The sequence below is a fragment of the Euleptes europaea genome, chromosome 4 (assembly GCF_029931775.1).
Source record: "Euleptes europaea isolate rEulEur1 chromosome 4, rEulEur1.hap1, whole genome shotgun sequence".
NCBI lineage: Eukaryota > Metazoa > Chordata > Lepidosauria > Squamata > Sphaerodactylidae > Euleptes > Euleptes europaea.
The window spans coordinates 4,892,197-4,909,786 of NC_079315.1; the positions used below are offsets into that span (position 1 = coordinate 4,892,197).

The 17,590-nt window shown below is 51.0% G+C and overlaps 1 protein-coding gene across 1 annotated transcript in view; it reads left to right on the plus strand.

The window, feature by feature from the left end:
• Window positions 1-17,590, plus strand: part of LOC130476390 (alpha-2-macroglobulin-like protein 1) — a 97,216-nt gene that overhangs the window by 50,993 nt on the left and 28,633 nt on the right. Inside the window, exons 14-26 of the mRNA XM_056848326.1 lie at window positions 774-1,007; window positions 1,449-1,512; window positions 2,792-2,937; window positions 4,800-4,946; window positions 5,739-5,930; window positions 6,439-6,538; window positions 7,758-7,905; window positions 9,480-9,705; window positions 11,267-11,393; window positions 15,301-15,422; window positions 15,702-15,753; window positions 16,468-16,551; window positions 17,164-17,340. Coding sequence (XP_056704304.1) covers window positions 774-1,007; window positions 1,449-1,512; window positions 2,792-2,937; window positions 4,800-4,946; window positions 5,739-5,930; window positions 6,439-6,538; window positions 7,758-7,905; window positions 9,480-9,705; window positions 11,267-11,393; window positions 15,301-15,422; window positions 15,702-15,753; window positions 16,468-16,551; window positions 17,164-17,340 — 1,819 coding nt within the window. The remainder of the gene's footprint in view (window positions 1-773; window positions 1,008-1,448; window positions 1,513-2,791; window positions 2,938-4,799; window positions 4,947-5,738; window positions 5,931-6,438; window positions 6,539-7,757; window positions 7,906-9,479; window positions 9,706-11,266; window positions 11,394-15,300; window positions 15,423-15,701; window positions 15,754-16,467; window positions 16,552-17,163; window positions 17,341-17,590) is intronic.

A 17,590-nucleotide genomic window follows, 5' to 3' on the forward strand; every position in this document is an offset into this window, starting at 1 on the left:
GCTTGAAGGGTTGCAACTGACCTCCGGACAACAGAGATCAGTTCCTCTGGAGGAAGATGCTGCTTTGGAGTCTATGGCTTTATAGCCTGCTGAAGACCTTCCCTTTCACAAATCCCACCCACCCAGGCTCCACCTTTTAATTGCCAAGAATGTTCAAACCCAGAGCTGGAAACCCTACTTAGAAATAGGGTTGCCAGGTTCCTCTTTGCCACTGGAGGGAGGTTTTTGGGGCGGAGCCTGAGGAAGGCTGGGTTTGGGGAGGGGAGGGACTTCAATGCCATAGAGTCCAATTGCCAAAGCGGACATTTTCTTTGGGGGAACTGATCTCTATCTGCTGGAGATCAGTTCTAATAGCAGGATATTTCCAACTAGTACCTGGAGGTTGGCAACCCTACTTAGAAATGAACTTTCCAGTTTCTTCTAAGCGAGGCGGTTTGGCCTCTGAAGAAGAAGAGTTGGTTTTTATATGCTGACTTTCTCTACCACTTAAGGGAGAATCAAACTGGCTTACAATCTCCTTCCCTTCCTCTCCCTACAATAGACACCCTGGGAGGTAGGTGGGGCTGAGAGAGCTTTGACTAGCCCAAGATCACCCAGCTGGCTTCCTGTGTAGGAGCAGGGAAACCAACCCGGTTCTCCAGATTAGAGTACACCGCTCCAAAGCACCACTCTTAACCACTACACCACGCTGGTTGTCCATAATGGGGACTATTTTATCTTTATGTGTTCCTTGTCCAAATGGTGACCTCTGCTCTGTCTTGTCTGCTCTGCAGGGCAGGTATTCCCTTGAGAACATAACTGCTGGAGATTCCGATGACCTTGAGATAGTGCGGAATGAAGCTTTCAGTTGGCTGAAGCCCTTCTACTCGGAGAGCAACAGCTTCCTTGAGATCCAGCACGTAGAGGAAGAACTGCCTTGTGGAAAGGATCAGGAAGTACACGTGGATTATATAATTGATCGGAAAGAACTGGGGCCCGAGGCTGACCACGTGGATTTCTATTACTTGGTAAGCATCTAATGGTGTTTGGCAACTGTGTATGGGACAGGGTTGCCAACCTCCAGTACCAGCTGGAGATCTCCCGCTATTACAACCGATCTCCAGCCGATAGAGATCAGTTCCCCTGGAGATAGGGTTGCCAGGTCCCTCTTCGCCATCGGCGGGAGATTTTGGGAGCGGAGCCTGGGGAGGGCGAGGTTTGCAGATGGATAACTCGTGTCCAGAACTGGCCTGTCTTGTCGCACGGCTACGTCTTCTCCTAAAATCATTGCAAGTTTCAGGGCATTTTGAAGCGTCGCTTTCCCGCTCAGCCATTGACCTATAGGAAGGGCCACCTCCCCGTTTCACACTTTTCCCTTTCCTTTCTACCCTTTTTCTGAAGTGGGTTTTCTGTGATTGGGGGGGGGGTGTTTCCAGTTGCCCCACACCTAGTATCTCATCTTCCCACAGGTTGTGTCCAAAGGAAAGGTCATTTTGAGTGGGCAGAAAGCCGTGCCGATTGGCCAAGATGAGAGTAAGTAGGAGAACCAGATCTTCCCATTAGGAACATGTCGTAAATGTGTACTTTTTGGAATATTGTATGCATGTTCTGGTCACCACACCTAAAAAAGGATATTGGAAAATTTGAGAAGGCCAGAAAAGAGCAACCAAAATGATCAGGGGACTAGAGCAACTGCCCTATGAGGAGCATTTAAACGCTTAGGCCTGTTTAGCTTGGAAAGAAGGCGGTTAAGGGGAGACATGATAGAGGTCTACAATTATGCATGGTGCTGAGAGAGTAGATTGGGAGAAGTTTTTCTCCCTCTCTTATAATACTAGAATGCGGGGGCATCTGCTGAAGCTGGAGGGTGAGAGATTCAAAACTGATAAAAGGAAGTATTTCTTCACACAACGCATAGTTCAATTGTGGAACTCCCTGCCCCAGGATGTGATGATGGCTGCCAACTTGGAATGCTTTAAGAAGGGAGTGGACATGTTCATGGAAGAGAGGAGAATTCATGGCTACTAGTAAAAATGGATTCTCTCCAGGATCAGAGGAGCATGCCTAATATATTAGGTGCTGTGAAACACAGGCAGGATGTTCTTATGAAGGCCTCAGCCTCTATGCCCTGTTGCTGGGCCTCCAGAGGAACTGGTTGGCCACTGTGTGAGATAGGATGCTGGACTAGATGGACCACTGGTCTGATCCAGCAGGGCTCTTCTGAGATTCTTATGAAGGCCTTGTTGTCTATGCCCTATTGTTGGCGCTCCAGAGGAACTGGTTGGCCACCGTGTGAGACAGGATGCTGGACTAGATGGACCACTGGTCTGATCCAGCAGGGCTCTTCTGATGTTCCTATGAAGGCCTCAGCCTCTATGCCCTGTTGGTGGGCCTTCAGAGGAACTGGTTGGCCACCGTGTGAGACAGGATGCTGGACTAGATGGACCACTGGTCTGCTCCAGCGGGGCTCTTCTGATGTTCCTATGAAGGCCTCGGTCTCTGTGCCCTCTTGTGGGACCTCCAGAGGAACTGGTTGGCCACTGTGTGAGACAGGATGCTGGACTAGATGGACCACTGGTCTGATCCAGCTGGGTTCTTCTGATTCTCTTATGTGTTCAGCAACTAACATGTTCCAAAACTTGTGGGTGTTGTTCACCCGAGATTTGCCTGCCAATTTTGCGTTTCTTCCCAAGCAAGGTGCGGGACGCCTCTTGAATGCCCAAAGCTCTCTGTTTTGTCGCCCTCTTCCAGCAGTTCTGGTGTGAATTCTGATTCTCTCTTTCCCTCCCGGCCACCCTTCCCCTGAACCCAGCACTGAAGGGTACCTTTACGCTAACGCTGTCCATGAGCGCAGATCTGGCACCCATTGCCCGGCTTCTACTGTATGCTGTGTTTGCTGATGGCGAGGTGACAGCCGATATGGACGTGTTCACCCTAGAGAAGTGTCTCCCGCATCAGGTTGGTGCACGGCTCTTGGGAGGGTGAATGCCACCCCGGGCTCTGGCTTGCTGACCTTCGGCTGGAGACCAGAACCAACAGGTTGAAATTCAATTGAAAGAGTTTCCGGCTAAACATTAGGAAGAACTTCCTGACAGTCAGAGCGATTCCTCAGTGGAACAGGCTTCCTCGGGAGGTGGTGGGCTCTCCTTCCCTGGAGATTTTTAAGCAGAGGCTAGATGGCCATCTGTCAGCAATGTTGATTCTATGAACTTAGGCAGATCATGAGTGGGAGGGCAGGAAGGTTTGCGTCAGTGTTTGGCTCTTGTGGCCCCTTCTTGCATGCCCAGGGTAGTGCTGACCGCCGCTTTGGGGGTCAGGAAGCAGTTTTCCTCCAGGCCAGATTGGCCAGGAATTCTGGAGGGTTTGGGGTTTTTTTTTTGCCATCTTCTGAGCATGGAGTAGGGGCCACTGGGGGTGTGCGTGGGGTAGTTATGAATTTCCTGCATTGTGCAGGGGGTTGGACTAGATGACCCTGGTGGTCCCTTCCAACTCTGATTCTATGAGACAAGCAGTTGCAAGGTACCCCCTGGCTGCTCAGGATGTATAGTCCTTACGCAGTGCTTGTTCTCTTTCTGAAAAGTAATCATGTGAAAGTCCAGGATGGAGTTATAACCATTAGCTGAAGACAACGAAGCTGTGAATCAGTGAATCAGATAGGCTGCCGGCTCCTGGTTTCGTTTCATGCACATCTTCATCAGAGCTTCTTACTTATCCAGACTAATACATAATCCAATGCATCCCTTCATTTTGATGATGGGGAGGGGCTGTGGCTCACTGGTAGAGCCTCTGCTTGGCATGCAGAAGGTCCCAGGTTCAATCCCCGGCATCTCCAGTTAAAGGGACTAGGCAAGCAGGTGATGTGAAAGACCTCTGCCTGAGACCCTGGAGAGCAGCTGCCCGTCTGAGTAGACAATACTGACTTTGACAAACCAAGGGTCTGATTCAGTATAAGGCAGCTTCATGTGTTCATGATGAAGATTCCCTTATTTACAGCTTCATTGCCTTCAACTTATGGTTTTAACTCCATCCTGGATTTTCACGTGATTACTTTTAAGAAAGAGAACAAGCACTGCGTAAGGATTTTACATTCTTTAATCTGGACTATTATTGATGGGCCATTTATGCAGGGTTGATTTTGATGCTCCCTCAAAGCTCCTTTTTTAAATGTGACCTTTAAAATGACTATTCACGGTCCCGATGCAAGAGGAGACAGTCAAACAAATTCCACCCCTCTCCCCACTTGCCTGCTTCTCCGTTTGCATAGTCATTAGCAATGGTCGTTTGCATATCTAAGCCGCGGCTGTGATTCTTCATGCTTCCTTCAGTGAATGCTTTCATGTGGGGGCGGAGCAAATACAAGAGGTTGCTTTAAAGGGGCTCTTAAGAAAAGTGAAGCAGGTATGCTCCGGCTTCGCAGTGACGTCTGAAATGATAGTTCAGCATGAAGAAATAAAAAAAAATATGCGGGGCACTTCAGGCTGGGACACGCTGCTAATTACCAAGCATAAACGGCCATGGTGTTATTTAAGAAGGGGATATATGTTATAATATATGGCCTTTAGCCACATGCTTTTGTGTTTTTACGGTTGGGTATTTGTGGGTGTGGCAGAGCTACCCTGTTTTTGGTATACGAGGGATGCGGACGCCGTCTGGATTTTCGGTCCAAACTGAAGGAGGAAATCGTGTCGATAACAGACGGCCGGCTTGGATGGGTGTGTGTGTGCTCTGCCCTCCTTCCTCTAGTGTTGCGTGTTCATCATTCACTCGCCAGCGGAGGTTTTGCATCCAAAAGTCTCACTCTTCTTCATTTCTTTTCCTAGGTGAAGCTGGGCTTCTCCGAGGAAGAAGATCTTCCAGGTTCACAGGTCGAGCTGCACGTGGAGGCAGCCCCTGGAGCCCTCTGCTCTCTCCGGGCGGTCGACAAGAGCGTCATCCTGAAGGAAGACAGCGCTCTGACGCCAGAAAGGGTGAGGAATCCCATTCCACCCATCCAGAGCCAGTGAACTCCTCCGCTGTTCCTCCCCTACACCGCCTTGGCCCAGAGGAAAACCAGAGTTGGGTGTGAGAACCTCCATGGTCAGGAGGAATACCAAAATGTAATGTCAAGGAGGCATCACTTCATCCAGACGCATGGACTGGAAGGTCTTATGAGTAGGGTTGCCAACCTCTAGGTACTATCCGGAGATCTCCCGCTATTACGACTAATCTCCAGCCGATAGAGATCAGTTCCCCTGGAGAAAATGGTCGCTTTGACCATTGGACTCTATGGCATTGAAGTCCCTCCACAAACCCTGCCCTCCTCAGGCTCCACCCCCAAAATCTCCTGGTATTTACCAACCCAGAGCCACACAGAAATAGGGTTGCCAGCTCTGGGTTGGGAAATACCTGGAGATTTTGGGGGTGGAGCCTGAGGAGGGCGTGGTGTGGAGAGGGAAGGGACTTCAGTGCCATAGAGTCCACCTTCCAAAGTGGCCATTTTCTCCAGGGGAACTGATAGGGTTGCCAACATCCAGGTGGTGGCTGGAGATCTCCTGCTATTACAACTGATCTCCATCCGACAGAGATCAGTTCCCCCGGAGAAAATGGCCGTTTTGGCCATTGGACTCTATGGCGTTGAAGTCCCTCCCCAAACCCGCCCTCCTCAGGCTCTGCCCCAAAACCTCCCACTGGTGGCAAAGAGGGACCTGGCAACCCTAATCAAGAGTGTTGACCATCATGGCTGCTCACCTCCCGCTCACTCCCGTGACCTCTGCTTTCAGGTGTACAGATCCGGTCTCGGTTATGATTCTGAGTACTTAATTGGCGCAAGAGGATTTGACTACCACTTGGAAGACTTTGAGCCCTACCCTTGTCTGCCTTTTGAGGGTCCCCCGATGCTCGGTCAAAGGCGAAAGCGGTCCTTGCTAGGCCCCTGGTATGAATGGCAAGCGGATGTCTATAGCCTCTTTAAGGTGGGTAGCATTTCCTCTTGAGAATGGCATCTCCAGTCACAAGACGTCCTCACCTGGCTTCATTTGCATTGTTTCAGTCAGATGATTCTAGATCTGTGAAGTGGATTCCTCGGAGCACCTCTAGGTTGTGGGGAGGGGGAGGGAAGGTGATTGTAAGCCAGTTTGAGTCTCCCTTAAGTGGTAGAGAAAGTTGGCATATAAAAACCTTCTCCTCCTCCTCCTCCTCCTCCTCCTTCTTCTTCTTCTTCTCCTCCTCCTCTTTCTCCTCCTCCTCCTTCTTTATATTCCCTTTGCCTCACTGTATGTTATGCATTGTTACTTATACCCTACTTATCTCACTGTTTTCTAGGGTATGTAGTATATCGTAAGGACTGAGAATTGTTTAATGGGGTGGGGGGAAGAAATAACCAAACTAGGACTAATAAACAAAAGAATATAGGAGAGAGGGAAATGGATTCCCTGAACGTAAAACAACTGATGGTGTACAGGCTGTCCTCATTTTTTTCAGCAACTGCGACTGAAACTTTTAACCAATACCCGAGTGAAAAAACCTGTGTCCTGCTTACCACAACCCGAAAGAAGACTTCTCAAAATGGGTGAAATGACACGTAAGAATCTCGGACAATTAATTTTTTTCTCTGCTGGAAAGCTCCTGAGAAGGGGGTGGGGGTGAGAGGAGAAGAAGAAGAATTGGTTTATATACCCCATTTCTCTCCCTTAAGAAGTCTCAAAGTGGTTCAAAGTCCCCTCCCCACAACAGGCACCATGTGAGGTACGTGGGGCTGGGAGAGTTCTGAGAGAACTGTGCCTAGCCCAAGGTCACCCAGCAGGCTTCATGTGGAGGAAACGGGAAAACCAACCCGGCGCTCATGTGGAGGAGTGGGGAATCAAATCTGGTTCTCTAGATTAGAGTCTGCTGCTCATGGGGAGAAGTGGGGAAACAAGTTCAGTTCCCCAGATTAGCCTCCACTGCTCAGGTGGGGGAGTGGGGAATCGAACCCGGTTCTCCAGATTAGAGTCCGCCGCTCTTAACCACTATGCCATGCTGGTTAATTAACCTTAATATATGAGAGCCAGTGTGGTGTAGGTGAGGTTAGAGTGGTGGACTCTGATCTGGAGAACGGGGTTCGACTCCCCACTCCTCCACATGAGCGGCGGAGGCTAGTCTGGTGAACTGGATTTGTTTCCCCACTCCTTCACACGAAGCCAGCTGGCCGACCTTGGGCTAGTCACAGCTCTCTCAGCCCCACCTACCTCACAGGGTGTCTGTTGTGGGGAAGGGAAGGGAAGGTGATTGATTTTTTAAAAATAATATTTTTCTTATAAAAGGGAACCAAAAGGAAATTAGGGGAAAGGAGGGGAAAATGGTAATAATGCTTGATATCTGTGTCCTAGTGGCATTAGAATGTTACATACTGGCATCCTTCATCTACCCCTTGAAGACATTACTTTGTTATTTTCAAGTTCTCTATCACATCCTCTATCAGTCATTATACAATTGTACTTTGCATACTCTGAATATTTCTTCTATCTATATTTAATTCTAAACATTATACTTCTTAATTTGTCAACTTAAGTCTCTTTCCTCTAGGGAAGGTGATTGTAAGCCGGTTTGAGTCTCCCTTAAGTGGTAGAGAAAGTCGGCATATAAAAACTGACTCTTCTTCGTCATCGCCGTCTTCTTCTTCTTCTCCTTCTCCTCCTTCTCCTTCTTCCTCTTCCTCTTCCTCTTCTTCTGCTTCTTCTTCTAGAGAGAGAGAGAGTGATCTGTAACCGCCCTCTCCTCATCTTGTTGCTGTCCGCCTCTTCCCTTTTCGCTCCTTCCAGCGATCGCCTATAGCATATCCGAATCCGCTCCTGTCCCTGGCTCAGGGAATTTTGTCACTCAGTCCAGTGTGGAAGAGAAGAAGGAGGAGAAGGCAAAACCAAGGACCCATTTCCCAGAGACATGGATTTGGGATCTGGTCCCGCTCAAGTAAGTGCACCCCTGCCGAGGAAGACGCCGAACACCACAGATGCGAGTGATGGGATCGACTTCAGGCCTGCCCTGCCGGGGTGGCTACTACTAAGTTGTCTGTGGTAGATTCCCCTGCACTTCCAGTTAACAGCATAGGCAGGATTGTGTTGGGTAAATCCATGCCTGGATATGCGTTTGAAGTAGGGTTGCCAACCTCCAGGGGATGGATGGAGATCTCCTGCTATTACAACGGATCTCCAGCTGATAGAGATCAGTTCCCCTGGAGAAAATGGCCGCTTTGGCCATTGGACTCTATGGCATTGAAGTCCCTCCCCTCCCTAAACCCCGCCTTTCTCAGGCTCTGCCCCAAAAATCTCCAGGTATTTCCCAACCCGGAGCTGGCAACCCTAAGGTACTAGCTGGAGATCTCCTGCTATTACAACTGATCTCCAGCCGATAGAGATCGCTTCACCTGGAGGAAATGGCCGCTTTGGCCATTGGACTCTATGGCATTGAAGTCCCTCTCCTCCCCAAACCCCTCCCTCCTCAGGCTCCGCCCCAAAAATCTCCTGCTGGTGGTGAAGAGGGACCTGGCAACCCTAGTTTGAATCCTTATTTTCTTACTGAATATACTCTTGGTTATGGGCTCTTTCCGACCCTTGGGCAACTGAAAGTTTATCGGAAATGTTCAGCTTTAGGGTTGCCAACCTCCAGGTGGTGGCTGGAGATCTCCCACTATTACAACTGATCTCCAGCCGATAGAGATCAGTTCACCTGGAGAAAATGGCCACTTTGGCAATTGGACTCTATGGCATTGAAGTCCCTCCCCTCCGCAAACCCCTCCCTCCTCAGGCTCCGCCCCCCAAAACCTCCAGGTATTTCCCAGCTGGGAGCTGGCAACCCTACATGGTAAAACAACAAAAGAGGGGGGGAATCCTGATGGAACTCAATTAAAATATTGATTGCAAACCAAAGAGGTTGAGCTGAAAAATGCTAAAATTACAAATATAAATTTTTTAATAAGGTGCACCTGTAGATTAAAAGCATAAAACTCCTAGTAAAGGCAAAACCTACACATTCAGTATATACAAACATAAACAACTGCGATGTACAATCTTTCTTTGACCAATATGAGATCCAAAAAGGACCAGATGCGTTTTGGCCCGGAAAGGCCTTCCTCAGTGGTCAGTATAAACATAACTTATCACACATCCTAATAATCATAACATAACATAATGGGCAGTAAGAAATATCTAAAAGCCCTTGTAGTGCAGTGAAGCTCCCTGTGAATTTCTTTATTTCTTATACGCTAAAACCTGGCTTCACTGTCTCACCTTCTGTTGTATGCCGGGCTCTTAAGGATGTGGATACATCAAGTAGTGTATTAGGTCGAAATGTTTTATGCTTTTAATCTACATGTCCACCTTATTAAAATTTATATATTTGTAATTTTAGCATTTTTCAGCTCAGCCTCTTTGGTTTGCAAACCCTACATGGTAACCTTGGCTGGGACTTGGTTTAGCCTTCAAGGAGACGATCTCCAGCCCTGTTAGTGGTTGCTGAGGGGGGTCTGCTCTCTTTCCATTCTTCAGCGAGGAGGGGAAAGCATCTCTCTCGGTCACCGCTCCCGACACGATCACGGAGTGGACAGCCGACGCTATCTGCGTGGCGGATCTCGGCTTCGGGCTCTCCCAGCCGGCGACCTTCCGGGTCTTCCAGCCGTTTTTTGTGGACCTGGTGCTGCCCTATTCTGTAGTCCGCGGGGAGACGTTTGAACTCAAAGCCACCGTCTTCAATTACCAGAAGGACTGCATCCAGGTGAGGGACCCTTTCCTAGCTTGAGGAGAGGACAGCTATACATGGGGAAGGGGGAGATGCACTGCGAGAGCCCCTTTGAAAAGCTTTGGGGGCTGTAGCAAATCAACCAATCCCACGCTGGACTCCACGAAGGCCACCGCCTGTCCGCTCAGGGTGGCCTTCTCTCAAGTCACCCCCTCTCAAGGAAAGTCCCCTGCGGCCAGTGGCGGACCTACATTTTTGGGACCCTGAAGCTTGAACTGTTGTGGGGGCCCCTTCACAACCAGCAATAATAGGGGCAGCATCCAACAAGGTCCAAAGGACCCTGCTGCCCTTGCAAGGACCTCGAGGCCCAAATGGCGGAGAACAGGGTGGTGGGGGTGAAGTCCTTGAAAATGGGCCATACAGCGAACCCCCTCCCATCAGCAACGAGGTCTGGGTAACTGCTGGCACCTTCTTCAGTGGGGTTGTTCTATGGCAGATGTATTGGCTCATTCTCTAATAGAGAGGTAGAAGGACATCAGAGGGGGCTCATTAGGATAAAGAGGTGAAAATCTGATTTTTGGTGTTAAAATGCACAAGCGAGATGACCTCAGCCTGAATCAAGAATTCAGATGTCTTTTTATGGTTCCGGTTGGCTCTAGCCTAAGGGCTGAGCTACAGAACTATTAAGCCGTGCACCAACGAAGGATTCGAGGATCCAGCTGCCAAAATGTAGGTTATGAATAGATTATGGTGAGCTTGGCGAGCCCATATAGCTGGGGGTTCGGGCGCTGCAAGCCCCTGAGAGAATTTTGAAATTTGACAAATTACAGAGACATTTTGAGGCCATATGAAATGGGCATTAGAGTCTATTCTAAGGTCAATATGAAGTACTTCAACCCATTGGCTTTTGATTCTATCACTAAAATAAAGGTAAAGGTCCTCTGTGCAAGCACCGGGTCATTCCTGACCCATGGGGTGACGTCACATCCCGACGTTTCCTGGGCAGACATGTTTACGGGGTGGTTTTCCATTCCCTTCCCCAGTCGTCTTCCCTTTACCCCCAGCAAGCTGGGGACTCATTTCACCGACCTCGGAAGGATGGGAGGCTGACTCAACCTTGAGCCGGCTACCTGAAACCGACTTCCATCGGGATCGAACTCAGGTCGTGAGCAGAGCATGGACTGCAGTACTGCAGCTCACCACTCTGTGCCCCGGGGCTCCTTAATCACTAAAATAACCTTATTTAAATAACAAACTTTTGTTACTAGTAGCCATGGATAGCCCCTCTCCTCCATGAACATGTCCACTCCCCTCTTCAAGCCTTCCAAGTTGGCAGCCATCACCACCTCCTGGGGCAGGGAGTTCCACAATTTAACTATGCACCTGCTGGGCTGTCTCTGGGAAGACGTTCCTTGCTGTCCCAAACCCCGTGAAGAATAGGCGTTTGGTAGACCCGCTGTCTGAGCCTTTGGGGGACATCCTAGCTGTGCCCTGGGCAGCATTCCCCGTTGGGTTTCCCAGTGCGGATCCTGGCTTCCGCACCGCCCCAGGCCTCACCCGTATCTCCTCCTCCGAATGGCTCCTTCTCTGCCTCCAGGTGAGTGTCCGGCTGGCAGAATCGCAGCAGGTGGAGGTGAAGCCCTGCCTGACCTGCCAGTTTACCGCCTGCCTCTGCGCGGAGGAGGCCCAGACCTTCTCTTGGAACGTGACGGCGACGCACCTAGGTGAGCCCCAAAGCCCTGGGAGGGGATTGGCAGCGGTGGTGGGGAGGAGAAGAAGAAGAGTTGGTTTTTACGTGCTGACTTTCTCTACCACTTAAGGGAGACTCAAACCAGCTTACAATCAAGTTGGTGGAAAGGTAGACCAAGTTACCCACTCGCAGATCACCCCCGGGGGAACGATGTTTGTCGGCCTGCGCTTTGTACTTGCGCTTGGCTCGGTCGAGATTGCTAATGAGCCAGGGCCAAGTGGTACGGAGGGTGTGCGCCCAGGAGGCAATGTCGGGGTCCCCCTCTCCCTCCACATCATTTCTTGGAGTAACAGGACCAAAGTCTTGTCCATACACAGCATAAAATGGGCTAAAACCTGTAGATTGATGCACAGCATTATTGTAGGCATATTCTGCAAAAGGTAACAGTTCTACCCAGTTATCTTGGTGGTAGTTGACATAACAGCGCAAATAACATTCAAGTACAGCATTAACACATTCAGTTTGACCATCTGTTTGGGGATGGTATGCACTAGACAATCCTTGCTCCACCCCCACCAACTTGAGGAATGCCTTCCAAAATTTAGAAACGAAACCACTGCCGCGGTCACAGATTATTTTGCGCAGAAACGAATGTAATCGGAAGATATGTGTCACGAAAAGGCGGGCCAACTTTTGAGCAGAGGGGATCCCTGCGCATGGAATTAAATGGATTTGCTTAGAAAATAAATCAGTAACAACCCACAACACAGTTTTTCCCCCACTGAGAGGGAGATCAGTCATAAAGTCCATAGCGATCACTTCCCACGGTTTGCTGGGTATTTCCAGAGGTTGCAGTAGCCCCGGGGGTTTGCCCTGCGATCGTTTCATTGTGGCGCAAACAGGACAGCTGCGAATGAAAGAGTCAATGTCGGAACGCATCCCCCCCCACCAAAATTGTCTGCGCAATAAGTGAAGAGTCTTCAGAAACCCAAAGTGTCCAGCTGTTTTTACTCCATGAGCCAAGTGTAAAACGTCTTTTCGGAGCGCTTTGGGCACGTATAATTTTGAGTCTTTGTACCAAGATCCTCCTTGTTCTATTACATCAGGAGGCAGGGTGTGATTGGAGCGTTCTAAAAGGCAATGGTCCCAAAGGGAATTTAAAAAGGATTCGGAAATGGGAACTTTGGCGGGTACCTCCCCCCCGGCAATAGTGGTCTTAGGAATAGTTATGGGGGTAGCGCTTACGTGCGGTGGTGCGCAGCCTGCAGGCGGCAGGGCAGCCGGTGGGGTTGGAGGGGTGGAATCGCCGGTTTGTTGCCGTTGTGGGGGTGGCTGGGTAGCTGGTGGGGTTGGCGGAGCTTGTGTGCTGGGTAAGGTGTGCTGCTGCTGGGATCGAGTTTGCACGGCCAGTACAGGAAGGGCTCCTCTTTGCGTAGGGGTGAACAGAGAGTTGGTTGGCCTCTCGAGCTTTGCCGGGTATTGAGGTAACCGGGAGAGGGCATCTGCGAGAACGTTTTGCTTCCCAGGGACATGCTTTAGGACGAAACGAAACTGAGCAAAGAATTCCGCCCAACGTTGTTGTTTTGCCGATAGTTTATGGGACCCCGTGAGGGCAGCTAGATTTTTGTGATCGGTCCAAACCTCAAAGGGGACTTTGGACCCCTCTAAGAATTGTCTCCATAGAGTTAGTGCATGGTGAACGGCTGCTGCCTCTTTCTCCCAAATGGGCCAGTTTAATTGTGCGTGCGCAAATTTCCTCGAAAAGTAAGCGCAAGGGTGAAGGAGACCATCCGGACCTTTCTGGAGGAAAGCCCCTCCCATAGCTACATCGGAGGCATCGACTTGCACGATAAACATTTGATTTGGGTCCGGGTGCTGTAGCACAGGTTCCGAAGTGAAGAGGCGTTTGAGGGCCACAAAAGCGGCTTGGCATTGATCAGTCCACAGGATTTTCGCGGAGGGTAAGGTAGCCGAGTTTGCTTTTCCTTTGGTTTTTAGCAGGTCAGTGATGGGTAGAGCCACTTGGGCGAAGTTAGGGATGAACCCTCGATAGAAGTTTGCAAATCCCAGAAACTGTTGTACTTGCTTGCTGTTGGTGGGGGGAGTCCAATCGAGAACGGACTGGACTTTGACAGGATCCATGCGAAGACCTTGGTGGGAGATTATGTATCCTAAAAACGTGAGTTGGCTTTGATGAAACTCGCATTTAGCCAGTTTTGCAAAAAGTTGGTGGTCGCGCAGGCGCTGCAGAACTTCTCGGACTAGAGCTACATGCTCTTCCATGTTTTTCGAATAAATAAGAATATCATCCAAATAAACCACCACCCCGCGATATAGCAAGTCATGAAGGATTTCGTTGATAAGTTGCATGAAGACCCCCGGGGCCCCTTTTAATCCGAATGGCATCACGAGGAATTCATACATCCCGAAACAGCTAGAGAAGGCAGTGAGGTGCTCATCCCCTTCGCGGATACGGACTCGGTAGTAGGCTTCCACCAAGTCCAATTTGGAGAATACCCGGCCCTCCTGTAACTGTCCCAAAATATCAGATATTAATGGGATAGGATAGGCGTTGGTTTGGGTAACTGCATTGAGTTTTCTGAAGTCAATGCAAAGGCGAAGGTCGCCTTCCTTCTTTCGGATGAAAAACGCGGGGGCCGAGTTCGGTGCATTCGATGGGCGAATGAACCCTCTGGCGAGGTTTTTGTCTAGGAAGTCCCGGAGAACAGTGCGCTCGGAAGCGCTCATGGGGTAAATCTTACTTTTGGTTAATGTGCAATCCTTGACTACTTCAATTGCACAGTCCGAGGCCCGGTGGGGGGGCAAGGCGTCACATTCTTTAAGGTCGAAAACATCCGCAAAGTCCCGGTATACGTTGGGTAGGGTTGGAGGTGCTGGGACCTCGGAGGTTAATGCTGGGACGGGCGGATATAACAGCGCAAAGCGCTGCCGATGCTGGTCGCAAGTGGGACTAGCGAAGGAGATAGTGTTTGTTTCCCAGCCAATACTGGGACTATGTCCTTTAATCCAGTTAATTCCCAAGACCACTTCAAATTGGATAGGGGCTATAGTGAAGTCTATTTGCTCCCAGTGGGAGCCAATTCCCATCGCTATCCCTATGGTGCGGTGATCAACTGGACCCCCCTGGAAATGGCAACAGACACGCTGCAATGTAGGTAGGGCTGAGAGAGCTGTGACTAGCCCGAGGTCACCCGACTGGCTTCATGTGGAGGACAATCCGTTCACCAGATTCGCCTCCGCCGCTCATGTGGAGGAGTGGGGGAATCGAACCCGGTTCTCCAGATCAGAGTCCACAGCTCCAAACCACCACTGTTAACCACTACGCCCCACTGGGGAGCCCTGTGATTTCCCCCTTGTTTCCCCAAACATCTGTTCTGGGAGCAGGACCGTTGTGGAGGCAGGAGGGGAAGGGAGGTGGTTTCCTCCCCAGCCAAGAGTCTGTTGTCCCCCTCACCTCTTCTGATGATGCGATTTGGGGAGGGGGCACGGCAAGGAAGGCCCCTCCATGTGCCCTGAGCTGCATTCTACAGAAGAGGGGCATGGGGGTGTGAGTCCAGAGGCTTGGTGCCGGAGGGGGACTAAACTAGGGTGGCCAGCTCCGGGTTGGAAAATACCTGGAGATCTTTGGGGCGGAGCCTGAGGAGGGCAGGGTTTGGGGAGGGGAGGGACTTCAATGCCATAGAGTCCAATTGCCAAAGTGGCCATTTTCTCCGGGGGAACTGATCTCTGTAGGCTGGAGATCAGTTGTAGTCCCAGGAGATCTCCAGCTAGTACCCGGAGGTTGGCCACCCTAGTCTAAACCCATCCTGCTGAGCATGGGCAACTACACCCTCCCCTGTGTTACCTGCGCATGTGCACTTTGAGGTATCGGTTGAGAGTCTGGTGTTCAGGGAAGCCATTTATTTCCCCCATTCCTGCAGGACATGTTAATCTCTCGGTAACTACGGAGGCTGAGGAGACGCAGGACCTGTGTGGCAACAAAATCGCCGTGATGCCCCCCCATGGCCGCTCCGACACCGTGATCAAGCCCCTGCTGGTCAAGGTCAGTGAGGTCACCTCAGGAGTTTGGGACCATGCCTGGCAGATGTTCAGCCCCAGCGGCTGTTCCCGGCCCTCCCAAAAAGCACCTTTCAGCGCCTGAGAAATTTGGCAGGGAGCCGCCACGTTTCATGGGCTCCGGCCGGAGGAGGTCCTGTAAATGTGCCCCAAAAGAAGCAATTCTGAGGGGGGCTGGAGGGGGGAGAGGAGGATTTGGATGAGGTGCCTCTGTGCACGCGGAGGGGGCAGGATCAGAACCCACAACCTCTTTTTCCTTCCGCAGCCAGAAGGCGTCCCCAAGGAAGAGACCCACAATGCATTCCTCTGCTCCTCAGGTAGGGCCGGGATAGCTCAGGACAGCTTGGCTAGCGACTGTGCCGCAGAGAACATAAAGCAAAGACCGGCTTTCAAGTGTTTCTATGGGTTTCTATGAGCTCTGTTGCTGGTGCCCTGGGGAGGTGGAACTGACCCTTGTGGCCCAGTTCCTGGGTCACGAGACCCTCATGAGGAGTTGACTTTTCCGGGCAGATGGCGGAGGGAAAAGCCAGGCACGGAGGCCACCGAACGTTGGCCCTTTCTGGGTTTTCAGCCCTATCGAGTTGCCTGGTACCGAGTGAGAGTCTTGGTCCGTGGGGCCAGGTCTTGTGGGCTCTCCCTCAGCAGTTCCTCCGGCAGCGGTGCTGTTTTCTGAAGGGAAACCCCGGCAGTCTGGCTCCATGCAGGTCCTCTGGTTGTCCAGCTTGGGCCCAGGTGGGAGGGCCACCTCGAGCGGACCTCTGGGCTCGAGCAGAATGCCAGTGAAGCCTTTCCGTCAATGTGGGCGCCCTTTTGCCGCTCTGGCGACACAGCTCCAGGGTAGCAGCGGGACCCTCGAGGCCCAAACATTGCCGAGGGGAAGGCGAGGGGCAAGAGCAGACGTCTCACTCGGGCTGAAGCGCCTCAGGCCTGTGGGTCCCGTCCGCCACCGGCCCTTTCCTCAGGCGCAAGGGGCACCCTGAGGCTCTGCTAACGCGCATAGAGTGCTTGTGGTCACTGTCTTCTCCTCTCAGGGGATGCCATGGTGGAGGAAGTTTCTCTCAAGCTGCCCGAGGATCCTGTGGAGGACTCTGGCCGAGCCACCTTCTCTGTCATCGGTGAGGAAATGGACCTGTGTCTCCCTCTGAGGAGGTGAAAGCTGACAGCCCCTCCTGGGCCGTGGGCGAGATGCGAAGGGCATGTCGGGGTGTCCGTTGCCCGGCTTTGCTGTGTCGCATGAGGCTTCCTTGGTGGCACATTTGCCTCTTTGTTCCTCTCATCCAGCCAGCGTGGTGTAGTGGTGAAGAGCGGTGGTGTGGAGCGGTAGAGTCTGATCTGGAGAACCGGGTTTGATTCCCCGCTCCTCCACATGAATGGCGGAGGCTAATCTGGTGAACTGGGTTGGTTTCCTCGCTCCTACACACAAAGCCAGCTGGGTGACCTTGGGTTTTTCCTGGGGGTCCTTGGAATTGGGCTGCCTGAAACCCAGTTCTCTCCACCACGGTTTAAGAATCATTCCGGCCCCACTCAGGCACTGTTGTGTTGTTGGTCACATTTTGTGTTTGGAATTCAAATGTTTCAGCTGTTGTCATGCTGGATTTCACACCACAAGTCCTCGGCCGCTGGGAGCGGGGAGACTGTTTCTGGATTCTGTTTGGGGGCGTAGAAGAAGGGCTCTCCAGTTCCCTGAGCTGAATAGGTGTTTCCTTCCCCTGGTCTATGACTTTCAGGTGACATTCTGGGCCCCGCTCTGCAGAATTTAGACCAGCTGCTCGAGATGCCCTTCGGCTGCGGGGAGCAGAACATGGCCAAGTTTGTTCCCAATATCTTCATCCTCCGATACCTGGAAGCAACCAACCAGGCGAGTCCCGAGATCAAAGCCAAGGCCACGGAATACATGAAGAGCGGTGAGTGAAGAATGAATGGGGCGGGGAAGTTAGATTAGGACTTTCGATACCTTTTTGGATGACTCCTGCCCTCCGCTTTTGTGTGCTTTTTCTTCTTATTATGATTTAAAACGTTTATGAGCCGCCTTTCTCCCTTGCGGAAGTCAAGGCAGCTTACAGTATAAAAACTCCCCCCCCCAATGTTTTATTCCTATTGTTTTATTGTGTTTTTGTCATAAACTTGTTTAAAAAAACAGTAAAACAATGGGAA